Source organism: Gavialis gangeticus, unplaced genomic scaffold (genome assembly GCF_001723915.1).
Source record: "Gavialis gangeticus isolate Ggan-Ray unplaced genomic scaffold, GavGan_comp1, whole genome shotgun sequence".
Lineage (NCBI taxonomy): Eukaryota > Metazoa > Chordata > Crocodylia > Gavialidae > Gavialis > Gavialis gangeticus.
The window spans coordinates 74,568,498-74,586,878 of NW_017729022.1; the positions used below are offsets into that span (position 1 = coordinate 74,568,498).

Genomic DNA, 18,381 nt, shown 5'->3' on the forward strand with positions numbered 1-18,381 from the left:
ATGAGGTGCTGGATAACACAGTGTTAAGCACAAACATGTACAGGCAAGTTAGTGGAAAATCCCCAGAGGGCTAGTGAGCATGCCCAGCACATGCTTAACCCCACACTTGTCCATCATAAATTTGAAATGAGGTAATCTGAATTGGCACCATGCGCATGCCTAGACATGCACCAGAATTAACTAGAAACTTCCATAGGGGAAGCTGTGCGATTGGCCACTCAAAAACATATTTAAGGCTAGTAAGTTTCCGCCCACAGCGGAGACCAGACCAGACCTGAGTGGAGACTGCCGCAGCAGAGACCGCCTCAGGAGCCTCTTAGAACCTGGTTCGCTTAGGCCCAGGGCCCCACTGGTCTCCCCGCCACCGTTGTATCCCAGCGTTCCCCTTCCTAGAAAGCGTTCTTCTTGTCTCGACCATTCGTTATTGATCATCGTTTACTCGTTCACGTTCCGGTTATCTTCGACTCGTTCCGGCCACCCATTCTCGATCATTCATTTGTTTCCGGCCTCATTTTCTCGTTCTACGTTTCCGATCAACTCATTATTCCACTCGTTCCCGTTCAGCGACTTCGCTCCTGTTATCGACTTGGCACTGTTTCTCGTTCACCGTCATCGTATTATCGTATTGCCGTAACCAAGTTTGACCAGCCTACGCTACACCACCATCAGTGGCGTAAGCAAGCAACAAAAGCACTCTATTTTGAAACTGCATGCGTCCCGCCCGCTCTGACTCCTTGCCGCTAATCCCACCTGTTCAATCTGCACTCAGCCCCATCGTGACACCGGGGCTCTCGGCTCCGACATGGCATCACAAACAGGATTAATGGGAGGCTTGGAGTCAGAACTCATTCGTCACTGCCCATGGCGCAGTGGAAGCTGTCCGACCAACGACCCGGACGACTTGTGGGCACACATCGTGTACCACCAGGCCGCCAATCCGGCCACGTCCACCGTGAACGGGTATCTGCCCCTCCGGGGCATTGGCGGAAAAGAATGGGCCATCCGGCTCAATGCCAGCGCATTCGGCTGTGTAATGCGGGACCCCAAGGCCGTCTATCACCCAAGGGAGGAAACCGGGTCTGTATCCCTTGCCCGCGTGAAACCTTCGGGCGTGGCGAGTCCCAGCCCAGCCCAAGAGTTCGCCCGGTGTGTGAGGTACATGAAGGAGGGAGGCGAAGACACCCCACTGGACAGATTCAACTGTCCCAGCCTCACGCTGGGATCAAGGGGGCACGAGCTGATAACTCAGCTCCGGGAAAAGCTGGAGACCGACGGGCGAAAGGCCGCAAAATGGACCGGCCCTAAACGGAAAAAGGGAAAAATGTTAAATGTATTATTCCAGGAATATGTTACTGTACTGAGGGAAAATGCAGACTTAGCAGTGCAGCTAGAGACTGCTGCCAGAGCAGTCACTGAAAATGCAGCCGCGCCGCCATTACACGATGGCGCTGACAGAGGGAGGAACTCAAGTGAGGCGGGAGACCCCGTACCGAAAAGCGTGCCAACGCTGACTCCGCCCACTTGGAGCCCGCCTCCTGCTGCAGCACCACCCACGACGTCAACATCACCACCGCCATATGGACAAACGCGCCACCTAGAGGATGCAAAAGCGAACGGAATAAGCGAAACCGAAAGTGACAGAAAGTCGGCTATGGGAGAGAGAGCGACAGCACCAGTGCAAGATGCCTCAGCGGAAGATCAAGTATATCCTGAATTAGCAACTGCATTGCCCATCTCGGTACGAAAGAGAGTAACTGGCCCTCAAGGCCAAGGAACCCAGATCACTGTAAGCACAAGAACACGCACCCGTGCGGAGATGAACGAATTAAGAAAAGAAACTGGAATTAAACCCGAAGAAACACCGATTGTATGGCTCGGAAGGCTGATAGCAGAAGCAGGGAATGAAACCGTGGATGAAGATGAAGCCATGCAACTTGTAAGGAACACCGCCTGGAGCAAAGGCAAAGTAGTGGACCCAGTGCCTGTACTTGCCAACAATTACTGGCCCATTCCACTACTAGCCCTAGTGGTTGAGGCCCTCCAAAGGAAAGTGCATACGTGGCACAAGAGAGCATCGAACCACGCAGATGCAAGCGCCCTCGTATACCCTATATTAGGTTCTTCATATGCCTCGTGGAACCCGGCCCAGCAGGCCCTGAACCTAACACCAGCTCAGGCACAGGGAGCTTGGCCTCATAGATTTGCTACAAATCCAGGGAACGTACTGTGCTTATTGGAGGCCGTTGAAGTAGACACTGAAGTATACGGAGGGAGCTAAAATTTGACAGCGAGATTGCTCCTCAATCCATCAGTAAATGGTCCAGTAGCCCATGTGCTAGGACAACTAGGAAAACTGCAAGGAGCCATGAGACCCAAGGCTCAGAAGACAGCGTTCCCTGTCGTCGACGAAGAACTCAACATCCCATCAGCGTACTCAGCCGAGTACACACCGACTTGTCCTCGTCCTCGATGGGTAAACCAACGACCTCAACCTCGGGACTACCCACGACCTCAAGCCCGTGATTCACCACCGTTACGTACCCCAATAGAGACAGCGATGTTCGAATTTTTGCTCAGCAAGTCCGGCTTGACCAAGGTTCAACTGAGGACGCTCGAACATGAAGCGCAAAAAGTTCTAGCACGTGCACTAGGATTCGACAAAAACAATACCAAGCCAAAAAACGAGTAGTCGCCATCGCCGTCGGCACGGCGACTGGCGGTGTTAAACACACTGATCTCGAACCTTGTCAGTGTGAACTCATCGCCTGAATTTCCGATCTGGAGTCGGACAATAGAAACCTTTGTGGCATTGTTACAGATCTCCAACGCGCCATTTCCGAACTAGAAAGATGTCTGAGTACAGATACAAGAGCCATAAACGACCTCCCAGTGGCCATAAAGAATACGCCACCACATGCCATCAACTGGCCACAAAAGTCTGAGAACGAGAGTTGTCCGTGTGTGTTTTGTTTTTCAGGTCGTGACAGCCCGAAGTACATAACAGCCAGCCACCAACCCAGAGAAGGTGCGTCACCCTGCTCTAGTGCTGTAATCCACCCGGAGCGACAAGAGGCGTCGTTTGTCCTTGAGTGGGATCAACAACCGCAGACCCGAGGGAGAACCGAGATGGCGTCACCGGAAGATCTAGTGACTCTATTTTTGTATTATATATTAGTTACATTTATGCCTACTTTACAGTCTGCCGAACCCGTTGCCAAGCCCAACCATACACCCAATACAGTTTTGCATTTGTTATCGCTGTGGGCAGATGCTACGGGAGATGGTCAGGCTAAAGATGGCTTGACTGCATGTCTCCCACTCCCCTTATCTGTTGAAGACTCAGTCCTTACCCCATACGTATCACCTTTTAATGTGTCAGATTGGTTTTCCCAAGTCTCGAAGGGCCCGAAAACTGTCATTAATATTCCCATAGGCAGAGATCCTGCTTTTATCAATTTCTCTTGGCCCCGTAATTTCACCCTCACGGATCTCTCCACCTACCCCCCTCGAGAGGGTTGTTTTGCGAGGGGAGCCCCTTACGCCTGCTCAGCTATCCCCCGGGGAATACACCCTCAAGGCCACAATTGGTCCCGGACTGATAGATCACTCACGTGGGACCCTCGTTCCATCACTTCGCCTTGGCACCTCGCCCTCATGCCTCGTGGTGAAAAAACTGTACCTATAGTCACCCCATCCCCTCTTATAAAACCCACTCCTTTCGTTCAGTGGGACGCCTCTTTGGCCATCGATCTGACCTGACCAGGTCCCTGGGAAAACGACTCCTGGTTTGGATTTTATTACCCCACCTTACGGGCGATATTATTAAGAGCAGCCTGCCACGGCGTAAAACCCCCGGTTAGGCAGTCTGGCCCACCAGAACGAGCAAGGCACACTTTTCCTTTCCCAGGCCTATGCTCGGAATTAACTACACCTGCACCATTTGGTCTTGTTTAGGCGTGTTCAGATGGGCGATTATATACTACCCTGCCTGCTACACTCTCAGGTATACAATGTTTTTTAGGGTCCGTTTCATTCTGTCCACCTCTACAAGCCTCGACAGCACACCCACCGAGTTTAGCCCTACACCGCCGCACTTGCTCCACTACCCCGGTGTGGAGTTCACTTACACATGGGGAAAAAACTGCCCAGGGCCTTAGTTGGGGTTTTGAAGGGTTCTTCCTTTGGGGCTATGCAATTACAAAAGCCCGAATAGCCCTAGCCAAGCAGGTCGAGCTCTTCGCAAACCATACTGCGACCGGGTTTGAGTTAATAGATCAACAGTTACAGGCAACCTCTCAGATGACGATACAAAATCGTCTGGCCCTGGATGCCCTACTTATCCAGCATGGAGGTCTTTGCCAGTATCTGAACCTATCCGGGGACATGTGCTGCATAGCCATCCCCAATGTCTCTCTTTCCCTTCAGGACCAAGTCGCAGAAATTAGGAAAATCGCAAAAGATGTAAATGCCGTCTCTGGTGTTGGGCAAGGTTGGTTGTCCCAGGTATTCAAGTGGTTAGGTTGGAATGCTTCATCCTGGTTACTGAATTGGCTTACACCGTTATTGTCTTTCTTATTTGTCTTAGTTATGATAATTACCACAGTTTGTTGTATATTTCAATTTTTAAAGAGAAAATTGATGAATTTATCTGTTTTTGTTTACACCCGTGTACCCGATCACAATAATCATGTAAGAGACGAAGACGAATGTTAAATTGTTAGGTGTTAACGCTTGTGTTACCAGCAAGGGGGCATGTCAGAACCTAATTTGAATGAGGTGCTGGATAACACAGTGTTAAGCACAAACATGTACAGGCAAGTTAGTGGAAAATCCCCAGAGGGCTAGTGAGCATGCCCAGCACATGCTTAACCCCACACTTGTCCATCATAAATTTGAAATGAGGTAATCTGAATTGGCACCATGCGCATGCCTAGACATGCACCAGAATTAACTAGAAACTTCCATAGGGGAAGCTGTGCGATTGGCCACTCAAAAACATATTTAAGGCTAGTAAGTTTCTGCCCACAGCGGAGACCAGACCAGACCTGAGTGGAGACTGCCGCAGCAGAGACCGCCTCAGGAGCCTCTTAGAACCCTGGTTTGCTTAGGCCCAGGGCCCCGCTGGTCTCCCCGCCACCATCATATCCCGGCGTTCCCCTTCCTAGAAAGCGTTCTTCTCATCTCGACCATTTGTTATCGATCATCGTTTACTCGTTCATGTTCCGGTTATCTTCGACTCGTTCCTGCCACCCATTCTCGATCATTCGTTCGTTTCCAGCCTCGTTTTCTTGTTCTACGTTTCTGATCAACTCGTTATTCGACTTGTTCCCGTTCAGTGACTTCATTCCTGTTATCGACTTGGCACTGTTTCTTGTTCACCGTCATCGTATTATCGTATTACTGTAACCAAGTTTGACCAGCCTATGCTACACCACCATCAGTGGCGTAAGTAAGCAATAAAGGCACTCTGTTTTGAAACTGCACACGTCCCGCCCGCTCTGACTCCTCGCCACTAATCCCACCTGGTCGATCCGTTCTCGGCCCCACCGTGACACCGGGGCTCTCGGCTCCGACAGATGGAGATTCTACAACCTCTCTGGGTAACCTATTCCAGTGTTTTCCCACCCTCCTAGTGAAAATGTTTTTCCCAATATCCAACCTAAACTTCCCTTGCTGCAACTTGAGACCATTGCTCCTTGTTCTGTCATCTGCCATCACTGAGAACACTCTAGGAGAACAGTTTAGCTCCAGCCTCTTTCAAACCCCCCTCCAGGTAGTTGAAGGCTACTATTAAGTTGCCTCTCTTCTCTAGACTAAATAAGCCCAGTTCCCTCAGCCTCTCATCAGAAGACATGGCCACCAGCCCCCTAACCATTTTCACTGCCCTCTGCTGGACTTTCTCCAATTTGTCCACATCCTTTTTGTAGTGTATGGGGGGGGGCGGGAACCGGACACCGTACTTCACATGTGGCCTCACTAGTGCTGAAGAGAGGGGAATAACTTCCCTTGATCATCTGGCAACACTCCTACCAATGCAGCCCAGTATGCCATTAGCCTTCTTAGCAACAAGGGCAGACTACTAGCTTATAGTCACCTTATTGCCCACTGTAACCCCAAGGTCCTTTTCTGCAGAGCTGCTGCTTAACCAGCCAGTACCAGTGCATCGGACTGTTCTATCTTAAGTGCAGGACTTTGTACTTGTCCTTACTGAACTGCATGAGATTCCTTTTGGTCCAGTCTTCCAATTAGTCTAGGTCTCTGAATCCTAATTCCACCCTCCAGTGTACTTACTACTTCCTCCAGCTTGGTGTCATCTGCAAACCTCCCGAGGGTGCACTCCATCCCATCTTCCAGGTCACTGATGAAGCTATGGAACAAAACTGGCCCCAGGACTGACCCTTGGGGCACTCCACTTGATACTGGATGCCAACTAGACATCAAGCTATTGACTAATGCCCTCTGAGCCCAATGATCCAGCCAGTTTTTGATCCACCTTACAGCCCATTCATCCAACCTGTACTTCCTTAGCCTGCCTGTAAGAATGCTGTGGGAGACCACATCAAAAGCCTTGCTAAAGTCAAGGTACACCACATCCATTGGTCCGCCACATCCACAGAGCCAGTTTATAGAAGGCAATCAGGTTGGTCAGGCATGACTTGCCCTTGGTGAATCCATCCTGACTGTTCCTAATTACCTGCTTCTCCTCCAAGAGCTTAGAAATTGGTTCCTTGAGGACCTGCTCCATGATTTTTCCAGGGACCAAGGTGAAGCTGACCAGCATATAGTTCCCAAGATCCTTGTTCTTCCCTTTCTTAAATATAGGCACTATATATTTGCCCTTATCCAATCATCATATTTGCCCTTTTCCAATCACCATGAGTTTTCAAAGGTGATGGCCACTGGCTGTGCAATCACATCAGCCAAGTCCCTCAGAACCACTGGGTACATCCCATCCAGCCCCATGGACTCATATGCCGAGCTTCTCTAAATAGTCCCTAACCTGCTCTTTTGCCACAGTTAGCTGCTCATCTCCTCCCTGAACTGTTCTGTGCAGTAGTTTGGCTGCTGACCTTGCCAGTAAAGACTGAAGTGAAAAAGGCATTAAGTACTTCAGCCTTTTCTGCATCCTCTGTCACCAGGTTGCCTTTGCCATTCAGTAAGGAACTCAACACTTTCCCTGATCCTCCTCTTGTTACTGACATACTGGTAGAAACCCTTCTAGTTACCCTTCCTAGTGGCAATTCCATCTGTGCTTTGGCCTTCCCGACTTCATCCATGCATGCCCAAGCAATATTCTTATGCTCCTCCCTAGTTGTTTGTCCACGTTTCCACTTCTTATAGGCTTCCTTTTTGTGATTTAGCTCACTGAAGAGGTACCTGCTAGGCTAAGTTGGTCTTCTGCCATACTTGCTAGTCTTCCTGCACATTGGGATGATTTGTTCCTGCACTCCCAGTAAGGCTTTTTTGAAGTACAGCCAGGTTTCCTGGACTCCTCTCCCCGGCTTCCCAGAGGATCCTGCCCATGAGTTCCCTGAGCGAGTCAAAGTCTGTGTTTTCTGAAGTCCAGGGTCCTTACTCTGCTGCTTTCCTTACTTCCTTTTGTCAGGATCCTGAACTCTATCATCTCATGGTCACTGCTGCCCCTGTTGCCATCCACTATTACATTCCCCACCAATTCTTCTGTTTGTGAGCAGCAGGTCAAGAAGAGCACGGCCCTTAGTTGGCTGCTCCAGCACTTGCACCAGGAAGCTGTATCCAAAAGCTTCATACCGGAGCCCTGAGCAATCTTTTACATAAAGTGCAACTCCTCCTCTTCTCCCCTGTCTATCCTTCCTGAACAGTTCACACCCATCCATGACAGTGCTGCAATCATGCGTGCTATTCCGCCAAGTCTCTATTATTTCAATCACATCATAGTTCCACGACCGTGCAAGGACTTCCAATTTTTCCTGCTTGTTTCCCGGGCTCTGCGCATTCGTCTACAGGCACCTAACGAAACTAGCTGATTGACTGCCCTACTTTCTCAGGAAGAATGAGAACACCTCCCCTGTTGCCCACTCCTGCTTGCACTTCCTCCAGGTCACCCACTTACCTAAGGCTTTTATCTCCATCCCTGGCAAATCTAGTTTAAAGCTCTCCTCACTAGGTTAGTAAGCCTGTCCACAAAGATGTACTTCCCATTTGTCAGGTGGATCCTGTCTCTTCCGAGCAAATGGGATCCACCTGATGAAAAGAGGATGCTTGTCTGGGGAGGGTGTGTGTGTGTGGGGGGGGTTATGATGTATTTTGGGCTGGCTGTAGCCCACTGCATAATCCCCTCATCCAGCGCCACCCCCACTTGCCCTGGTCTGAGCACAGCCCCCGCTACTGGGAAGAGGTTAGTGCAGTCCTGACCCCGAGCATGTAGCAGGCAGCCTGCCATCACCCCACACACAGATCCAGGGGGCACATTCCCCCTATGCCTCCCCCGGGAGTGCGTGCAGCAGCTGGAGTCCTCCCTCCCCTGTACAAGCTGCCCATGGCTCCATCCTACAGCCCATCCTGCTCCAGCTGTGCAGCACCTGCCCGTGCCCCACTCCCTACCTCACCGTGGGGGCCTCAATCTGCAGCCCCCCCACGGCCCTTCCCTCCAACAGACTTACCAGCCAGACAGTGGTCTCCAAGCTGCCGGGCTGCACATCAGCAATCGGATCAGTGTCAGCCAATATGGCTGGGCAATAATTGGGCATCGGTATCAACCCAAAAAATCTTTATTGGTGTATCCCTAGTCTGGGTATGACTCTCTCCCAGCACGACTAGATAGTGTCTAGTCTGGAGTAAGAATGGGCAACTGGTGCTGCCCTAGTAAGGGGGGGCACATGCTCCCCCTGCAACCAGTCAGCGTGCACACATGCAGCATTTAAATCAGCCACATTAGGTCTGTGTACCCACTAGGACATTTTTAAGTATCCCCGGCTGACAACCACTGACAGAAGTATTAAACCTAAACCGTATGCTCAAAATAAAAAACAAACCAAAAAAAGAAAACAAAGGCTTTGGCAAATAACATTTGTTAGGAAAATATAAGTCAAAAAGAGAGGAAGCCCAGGTTTCTGTTTTGCAAACTACCACAGGTGGAAGGAGCAGAAGTGGCTAGAGAATTGCACCTTCTTTTACAGCTTGGAGTCTGGAATATTCAGAATTGCAAAAGGTACTGCTTCCAGAATTTCCACCTACTCAACTGCAGTATCAGGCCATCTTTTAGTAGTGGAAATCCATAAAACCTCACTAAAAAAAGCCAAAAACCTTTCTTTAAAAGGACACTAACAAAGTACTTTCAGAATAGAAACTTTAGTCTTACACCATATTTGTTCAGGTAAGGGAAAAAAGGCAGAAATGGTGACTATTCTTCTTGAGGCAACAGAGGTATTCAATACTGAGGCATGGGTAGCACATTCAGTAATTCTTGGCTCTGGTTCAGAGCATCAGATCATGTCTCAGAACATGCTGGGCATATTTGAAGTGTACTGCCAAGATATCGGAGCTTATTTAGAAATCCTCTAGTGAACTCATTTCTGTCAGCAAAGGCATGGTTTAAAAAGCCTCAACAAAATGGTCTGACAAGTAGAGAGGCTGAACAAACAATGTATTCTTACCCTCCGGTCTATTGGTGCCAATCCTGTATATCCTTCCAATTTTCTTTTTTCAGCATTGTTACTGGGGTTATCACAATCATATTCTACTTCTGGCTTGGACAAGTCCCGACAGAACGTGCAAATCCATTCTCCACTGAACAAAGGGGAAAGAAAACCAGACGTTTCTTTGGACATTTGATAAAAGTTACAGGTCTTGAGTAAAGGGTTTCCAAATACTTTTGGACAGTTTTCCTGCTTTATTTCTCTTGTATCAATTTTCTTGCAACCACAAGAAAGCCAGGATAGAAACAGGACACCTCTTTGGAAGAGGTGCTCACTCATCTCTGAAATTAGTTTTTGGAATAATTTAACAACAAAAGTAGTATCTACTTCCCTCTGAGCTGAAGACATTAAACATGGTTGCACAATTTAAACCAAAACTTTAATGGTGGGCCCATTTCCTGGTTAGAAGATAGACTCTAAAAGAAATGAAGAGATGGGGGAGTGAAGAGCACAAGCAGTGGGCAATATAAATATCGAGCAGCATCAAAACAGAAAAAAAGATGATGTGGTATCTGAAGGAGTCTATTTCCTTATTAGAAACATGACTATCAGGCACTGGCTACTGGCATGCAATATATGGCACCGTAGTCAACCTCTTGGAAGGATGGAATTTCTTCATTCTTAAATCTCAATTCTTTTTCTTGGGAGGAAACCCTACCATTTTAAATGAACGAGCAAAAAAAGTTTCACAACTGAGCCAGTTTTACTCGCTGTCCTTTTCTGCCTAGTTTGTGATATCCTCAAAGTTCTAAGCAAATCTAAGAGATTATCATTCAACTTTAAAACCGACCAACCAAATAGACACTTGCACCTGTGAGGATAACCACAAGAGGGCTAAATTGAACTGGCTTCTTTACAGGAATGAAGAGAATAAAAAAAAAAAAGGAATCAGCTTTAACAGTTTTTGAAAAGAAGGAAAAAAAAAGGTGAACTGACCCCAATAAAAAGAGTGGGGGTAAAAAAAAAAAAAGGAATCAGCTTTAACAGATTATGAAAAGTAGGTATAACAAATGTGCACTGCACCACATATCTGACAATGCAAGAAAGAACTTTGGATATGAGATGTAGCTATTTAGCAAGTGTATGTTTTTGAGTTTAAAGATGTTCAGTAGAACTTCAAGTACCCCAAAATGTATGTGTATCTTATTAGGATACTTAAAACATTTCCACTTTCTGCTTTCCCTACCTTAAGATAACGAACAAACAAACATTTCTAGAGCAAATTTCAGTTTTAACTCATGAGAATTATTAGCTACTTATATGATGATATTACTCACAGTACTTGAATCAAGATGAGGGGAGCAGGGTGCTAGCTGCAGTAACCAAAGATGTTATAAGATACACACACAAGAAAGTGTTTAAATCATGGCAAATCATGGCCAAAAAAAATCTCACCTGAGCCATAAAGATGAAAACAAGAAATTAAAACTTGTTATGATAGAAGGGGAGAAGCTAAAGGAAGATTATGAGAAGGGGAGATGTGTAAGGGAGAAAGTGCACTATTCAAGATATGAAATGGTGGGGGTTTGGATGAGAGCTGTGGGTGTTTGTTCAAAAAGTAAAGGGTGGGTTTTAGAAACATTATACAGGAGGCAGAAGATCCAGAGACTAAGGGAGAGGAAGGAGTCAAAGGATTCTGAGACTATTAGCTTGACTGACTGAAAGAATGGTATATAGTCAACACTGGCAGATAGGGTGTGATGCAGAGAGTTTTAGAGGAAATGATCAGGAATTCAGGTTTTGGTCACATAAAATTTGACTGCAAGATAGTCAGGTGTTATCATCAGAAGATGTCAAAATGAATAGAAGATAAACATAACAGTAGAGAGAGAAACATGCATAACACTGACATAAACAGGAGCCAAAGTTTTGCAAGCACATGAAGTTAACTTGAGAATACAAAGGGAGAAGCAGGGAATGTAAAGTGGAGTGGGTGTCATGGGCTTGAGGTACATGGGATTTCCACAGAGATTTGGAGAGTGGAGGAATGCCACCTGGTAAAAGAAACACTGAATAAATGATCAGGGAAATCTGAAAAGAACCAAGAGAGGATAGAATGGTCAGATCACTATTGTGACCATTATTGTTAAAATACAGACAGACACAGTAGAGTAGAGGTCCTGGTATTTAGCAGACTGATAAGGATCCAGGATGCACCTAAAGAAGAACAATTCAGGACAAAGATTTGCAAGCTGTGAATAGGAAGAGGAAAACGGTCCACAACTGTACAAGCAGGTGGAATCAATGATAAGAAACAGGAACACATTTGTAATTTGAGAAGAACAGGACAGAAGTTGAAGAGGAGGAAGAAGAGTGAAACAGTCTTTATCCCATTCTGGCAATGCTATGGCAGGTGCTGTGTTCAGCAGGTAGAGATCAAGTGAAAAAACAGTATTAGTGACTGCAGTTCGCCGAGTAAGGAGGGCTAAAAAAACATTATGCATTAATTTCCAAGAACGGCCTAAAAGCACTGCAACAGGCTTTTTGGATGAGCAAAAGAAGAGAGCCCCACAATCTGAAGTTCAAAAGGTAAGATGCCATAATAGTAACATACAGAAACTAAGTATGGTATTCAAGAATCATCTTGCTCAGCTATGTGTAAGCAGAGGTGAGAAATGCAAGATGTTGTAAATTAACCTTCTGTGAGGTTCCTAAGGGGTCTTGGACTTGAGGGTTGGGGCAAGCAGTAGCAGGGCATACTGTTAAATTCTGGGAATTAGCAATAGGGAAAGTGATAGCTGTGGTAATCCCTGGAGCTTCCTAAACTGATACACCAGCAGTTAATGCTGCCGCTGGAGATGGATCCAGGTCTGCCTTGTAGTCCAAATGAGTTTGACACCCCCGCTCTGCATCAATTAGGATGCAGCTGTGATACTTTTTTAAAAAGTGATAAACCAACACCAATGATAAAAACCCTAGTATTTTACACAAAATCATTGATCAATGACCAAATGATAAGCGATATCATTTAACATTACCTAACAGTCTTTTATACAGGACTTCTATACTGGAGTCTCACAAAGTGTTATTTTAGCAAAGTAACTTTGAAATACCAAAGAGAACGATAAGACTACAGTAAAAGCTCTGTTATCTGGCATCCCCACGGTAACAGGAGATGCCAGATAACAAAATATGCCGGTTAATTGAGCGGCTCCAGCCGCTGCTTCTCCTGCCATGTCTGGGTCGTCCTTCCGCCCCTCCCATGGCATCGCTGTCCCTCCTGCTGCATTGTCGCCTGTCCCATGGGCCCCACACAGCCTGTTATGCCCCCTGGGCCGTGGGGGCTCAGCAGTGCAGGCTTTTTACCCCTAGCCGTGGGGGCTCAGAGAAACTGGAAGTGCCGCGGTAGGCACTTCTGGTTTCACTATATCTAACAAGCTGGCATGCTGGTTAGTAGAGCATGCTGGCTTGTAAGACGCCAGATAGCACAGCTTTTACTGTATTTCCAATTACCATTAGTGCTACAGAGACAAATTACCTCTTACCTTCTGAACTTTCAAACTGGACTGAGCAAATTTAGTACCTGGTCCTTAACAGGCAAATCCAGAAGGTCTATGCACATAAATCTCACTGCCCTGAGTGTGGAATGAGGTAGTAATTGTCACAACACCAAACACGATGTCTTACAGTTGAACTACAGCTTTGTTTAATACTGTACCAGCAGATCTTTTTCTTTAAACACATTCTTTGGGGGGTTTTTGCATTTAAAAGTTTCTGTTGACCTTAAAGACCCTGCAACAGACTAGTAATTCTATAGCCTACTTTGGTAGCTCCAGATAATAATAGATGGCCTATATAAGCAATTTTGTTTAATTGCCAAGCAAGTATAGTATTTTATATTTGTTCTTGCAGCAGCAAGAGTTAAAAGTTACAACTCAAATTTCACTATATATTCTGACAAGCATTTCTTATGTGATATCTTTTAATTGGACCAACTGTATAGCTGGGGCAGAATTAGACACGCTTTTGAATGCAAGACGTTATTCTTCAGGTCATTTCTTTCAGTTCAGCCTGAAAATTCAAAAGATAAAAAGCAAATCTATCTGTGTAGTGTTAATGGTAATTGGAAATAGTATTTAGACTTCTCACTGGTATTTCTAAAGTTAGTGTACTAAAACAACACTTTGCAAGACTGCAGAATAGCAGACTAATGTCAGTGACCTGAAGAAGAACTTGCATTCAAAAACATGTCTAACTTTATCATAACTATACAGTTGGTCCAGTAAAATATACCACCCCAAGAAATCCTTGCTTTTCACAATTTCTAGTCCATTGTAACTACGTCACTCTTATGCTAATAAGTATCTTGGCTTTCACTAACTCAAATTTCAACTGTAGTCATTTGAAGCTGAAAGTTTCCAACTCATAACCCCAAAATTAATTTCTTTTGGGGAAAAGGTGGACAAAATTCATTAGGCAATTCTTACCTTGGAAAGTTCATCAGTGTAGGGACATGACAAGTAAGGTGGAATACTTTTGGACATTTCTCACAACAAAGGAGCTCCCCTCCATTTTGACACACTGCACACCAGTCCTCATTGGGGTCATCCTCTTTTCTGCTATCCCCAATGTGAGAGGCACCTATCCATGTTGTCTTTCCATTGGATGTGTTCTCCTGAAGTATCCCTGGTCGGTCACCTGTGCTATCTGGAGCATCTGTTCTTAAAACAGTTTCATCAGAAGAGGAATTACGATTGTTATCCAACAACAATGAGGTAAGTATGCTTCTTGAAAAGTTGGCCTGTAGAAAGAGGCAAAGACAACTTAGAGGTATGTGCACACCCTGTTGTTGGGTAGATCATCAATCCAAAAATATTAAATAAAATAATGCTTCTTTTTTCACTCTGTTTATGTAACACATATATAGTCATGTCCCTTGTGATATCTAAACAGGAGTTACTATTTTTCTTCAGATTTCAGCCAATTAAATGTAGACAACAGTAAAAACAGGACCACAATGAGTTAGCTTTGAAATTTAAGAAGCCTCCAATAGAAAAAAGATACTGCGTTTTGATGCCTTATATGTTTAACTTCCCAATACTGAGTATACTACTCAAATCAGAAACACCTCCAAACACGTCCTGAATCAAAGTTAGTGTCTGCAGACCTCTCTCTCTGTCTCTCAGATCTCCAGGGGCTGACAGCAGTCTGATCATTTCAGTTTTTCAGGCAACTAAATTTAACTATAAAATTTAACTTTTAAACATTAAGAATATTATGCCCTCTTTTTAATAAGGCCTAAAATCCTGCTCTGACAAAATATAGTAATAATTTCTATCTCCCATAAGAGCAAGTTATCCTACACACCAAAAACTCAAAGGAATTTTTTTTATTTTTAAACTTACATTTCGAGGACGGGATTCTTCATCTGTTTCTTGTTTTACTATGACAATTGGGAAATCATAGTTCTCACTCGGTGCACTAGATTCCTGTTTAATCCTGATTGGCTCCAACATGACAACAGGGACTCTGTGGGTAGAATCAGCTCCAGGTGGTCTGCTGGATGAGCCAGAGCTGTAAAGGAGGAGGACGAAAAAGAAATAAGGCACAGTAAGAATGGATAACATCTGCATGGGGATGGTATCTGGAATCCATAAATTTTACAGTATTTTCCATTCTCCAGATTCTGAGCAATCCAGCAAATTTCACCAAGGAACAAGTCCTAGCCCTAGTTCCTACCCTTTTTGGTTATGTTTCAATGGGATTACAGTAATGTCTTTTTTCCCCTTTATAAATACAATCCTGAAAAGAATTAAAGAGCATGATTTCAGAACCAGTTTCTAGATCACTACTCTTGGGCAAATCCTATAATAAAAAGATATACAAAACTGAAAATACTGAACTCAAAACTTTGTTTGTTTATCTGATGTATATACATTCTGAAATCCAGCAATTTTATCTTAAGATAACAGTACAAGGCCTCTCCAGCATTTACTACATAAGTGCAATAGAGTAACAGTAGGTTTGGCAGGATATGATTTTTACCGATAAGCACTGATAAATGTTTTTCACCTCATACTTGCAGACAGATAAAAAAACAAAACAAACATTTCCATTGATAATAATCAAAATGAATAGAAAGAGAACGTAAAAAAAATGATGGCTGATACTGTGCAACAATAAGGGGAGCAGTCCTACAGAATCATGCTGACTGTAGTTTGCACTGCAACTCCCAGAAACCCCAGGGGACTGGGAACAAAGGAAGAGAAAATGACAAAGCAGATGAGGGGCTTGGTATACTTTCACTAATAAGCTCTCTGCTCCTCACACCCCCCAAAAATTTAAATTGCTAAAAGATGAAATAAATGTTTAAAAATAAACTTCAATATTATCTGTTGAGATTATTAAAACAAAATAGAAATCAAATTCTGCCAAGCCTAAGAAAGATATAGACTGTTACAAGTATTTGGATTTCTACATTAAGGAGTACAACCATACTCAGCATGAAAAATTCTGTTAGCTGTAATGCTTTAATTTATTGGAACATATTAATGGCTCTGCTCCCTTTAGGTAATCCTGATTAACCCTATTTTGTTCATGAATATTCCGTCACTCCTGGTATACAATTTTTTGCAGTCTCTTTCTCTAAATATCCAGTGCTTACTTAACCAACTGTATTATGGCAAAAAGCTCTTTAATGATAATCCTCTTGTAAGGCTAATTCCCTAAATCTAAAGTCATTTATGGTTCACTGAGGAATTTTAGGTTCACAGACTCTTAAAAATACAACTGAGATTGTCCTGAATTTTATATCATTATTTACAGCATACGATTATAAAAACAAATATTTGAGTTTGCTATTAGTTTCATGGCTACTGCTTTAATCTACTATTTAATCTTTCGTGTGCTATTAATAAAACCAACATGAAATGAGTATTCTAGGCCTTGACAATAGTATAATAAAGGCACAAGAACGAGTTTCTCAACATCAGCAGGGTATGGCAAATTTCAGCATTAATTACTGGTAGAAATTAACAACAGGTGAGGCTGTACACACTGTTGCTGAGACTGAAGCTATGCTTCCCCCTCCCCCAAATCTACTCTGCTTACCTGCCTCTACTTCCGACACTAGAAGCACTGGGTGAGCGAATTGGAGGATGGATATTAGTCATGCTTACTGCTCCTAGAATATCAGAAATGAAATTAGAAATAAGGATAGGTTTGTGCAAACAATTATCTTACATTTGATTTCTACTTCAAGAACCACAAAGGGATTTCTATAAAAGTTTTCATTATTAAGTTGTGATCACAAAATCATAAAAAAGAAAAAGGGCTGGAAGGGAACTCAGAAGGTCATCTAATTCAAGTCCTGACTCAAGGAAGGAATATCCCTATCTAAACAAGCCAAAGAAATCTTTGTCCATCCTGCACTTAGAAATCTTTAGAAGCTGCCCCACCAGGCACTCAAGGGAGAGAGAATTAGGGACATGAGAAGAGAACAAACTCAGTCGAATGGATGCTGGCTTGGAGCAGGCCCTGGGCTCTAGACCCCTGCTTCCAGCAGGGCACAAATTTCATTGCATTACTCTCCATCTTTATTATCTAATAGCTATTGAATGCAAGTGGCAGGAGCCCAGCTTCAAAAAGACTGCTGGAGAATTATCTGAGTAATACCTAACTGTGGTATAACTGTTAGAGTATCATGCCGGGAAGTCAGTCAGAAACAGGTTCAAATCTACTCTGGGTGGGGGAAACCTAAAACAGGTTCCGTTCCTTCAGGTCCCTAGGCAAGTATCTTAATCACTTGTCTATAGGAACTAAAACATGGGAAGGCCCCTTCTCTCTCTTTCTGACTAGCATCCACAAGCTACAGGTTTCTGGACAGCTACATTATGTACTGTATCAGCATATGAGATGCAAATACATATCTGGAATGGGCCTGTGTGCCAGCGCAGCCAATATATAGCATACTGCATGCACTTAGTCTACAAAGTAGCATGTTTGTGTGTCCACTTTGCAAGGAGAATTGCCCCTTACATATCTTTGTGACATTTAAATACACAACAAAATAGATTTCTGTTTCTGGTTTTCTTTCCATCTCTATCATTCAGCTTCTTTCAGAGATATCTTGTGCATGTCCATAGAATTCTATCATTGGCCCACATTTCTCCTGCACTAACTCCTTTTCCTGAACAACATATCTGCTCATGTGGCTGCAGCTGTCAGCAGGTAGCAAACAAATAATATTCCACAAAACTAGCTCTCCACTTCTCAATTCTTCATCTCATTCTACTCTAAATTCTGTTACTTTTTGCTCCATGATATTTAAGATCTGGCCATTTAGCTCTGTCTACAACGCTAAGCATGAGCCAGGTGCACATCTCCTATTTCCTCTTTTTCAGCCTTCTCCCTTACCTTGAATTTCTCAGCATTTGACATGGATTAGACCAGGGTTTCTCAACCTGTGGGTCATGACCCAAAAGCGGGTCACAAAAATATATGAAAAGGTCACTAACAAACTTTAAAAATGGATTCTCCTTTAAAAGGAGAAAAAGATGGGAAAACACGGGTTTCCCCTTCAGGCTGGCAGAGTTCCAGCCTGCAAGGGGCTGTTTGTGGCTGGAGTAGGAGGAGGGCAATCAGCCTTGGGCATGCCACGTGCATGTGCGTGTGCACACATGGACATGGCAGCCAGGCAGTGTAGAGAGCAGCTCCCGCAGCTCACTGCAGGTAAGTCTATGGGGTGGGGGGGACATAGTGTGTC

At 44.6% G+C, this 18,381-nt stretch overlaps 1 protein-coding gene across 2 annotated transcripts in view; it reads right to left on the minus strand.

Moving 5' to 3' along the window:
* The window catches only part of TRIM24 (tripartite motif containing 24), a 76,297-nt gene that overhangs the window by 16,695 nt on the left and 41,221 nt on the right, over positions 1–18,381 (minus strand). For both annotated transcript variants that reach the window (XR_002096903.1, XM_019515397.1), the window contains exons 12-15: positions 16,728–16,800; positions 15,023–15,191; positions 14,105–14,418; positions 9,636–9,768 (exon numbers count right to left, since the gene is read on the minus strand). Coding sequence is in view for 1 of the 2 variants with exons in the window: in XM_019515397.1 (XP_019370942.1) it covers positions 9,636–9,768; positions 14,105–14,418; positions 15,023–15,191; positions 16,728–16,800 (689 nt within the window). In the remaining variant the exon portion in view is untranslated. The remainder of the gene's footprint in view (positions 1–9,635; positions 9,769–14,104; positions 14,419–15,022; positions 15,192–16,727; positions 16,801–18,381) is intronic.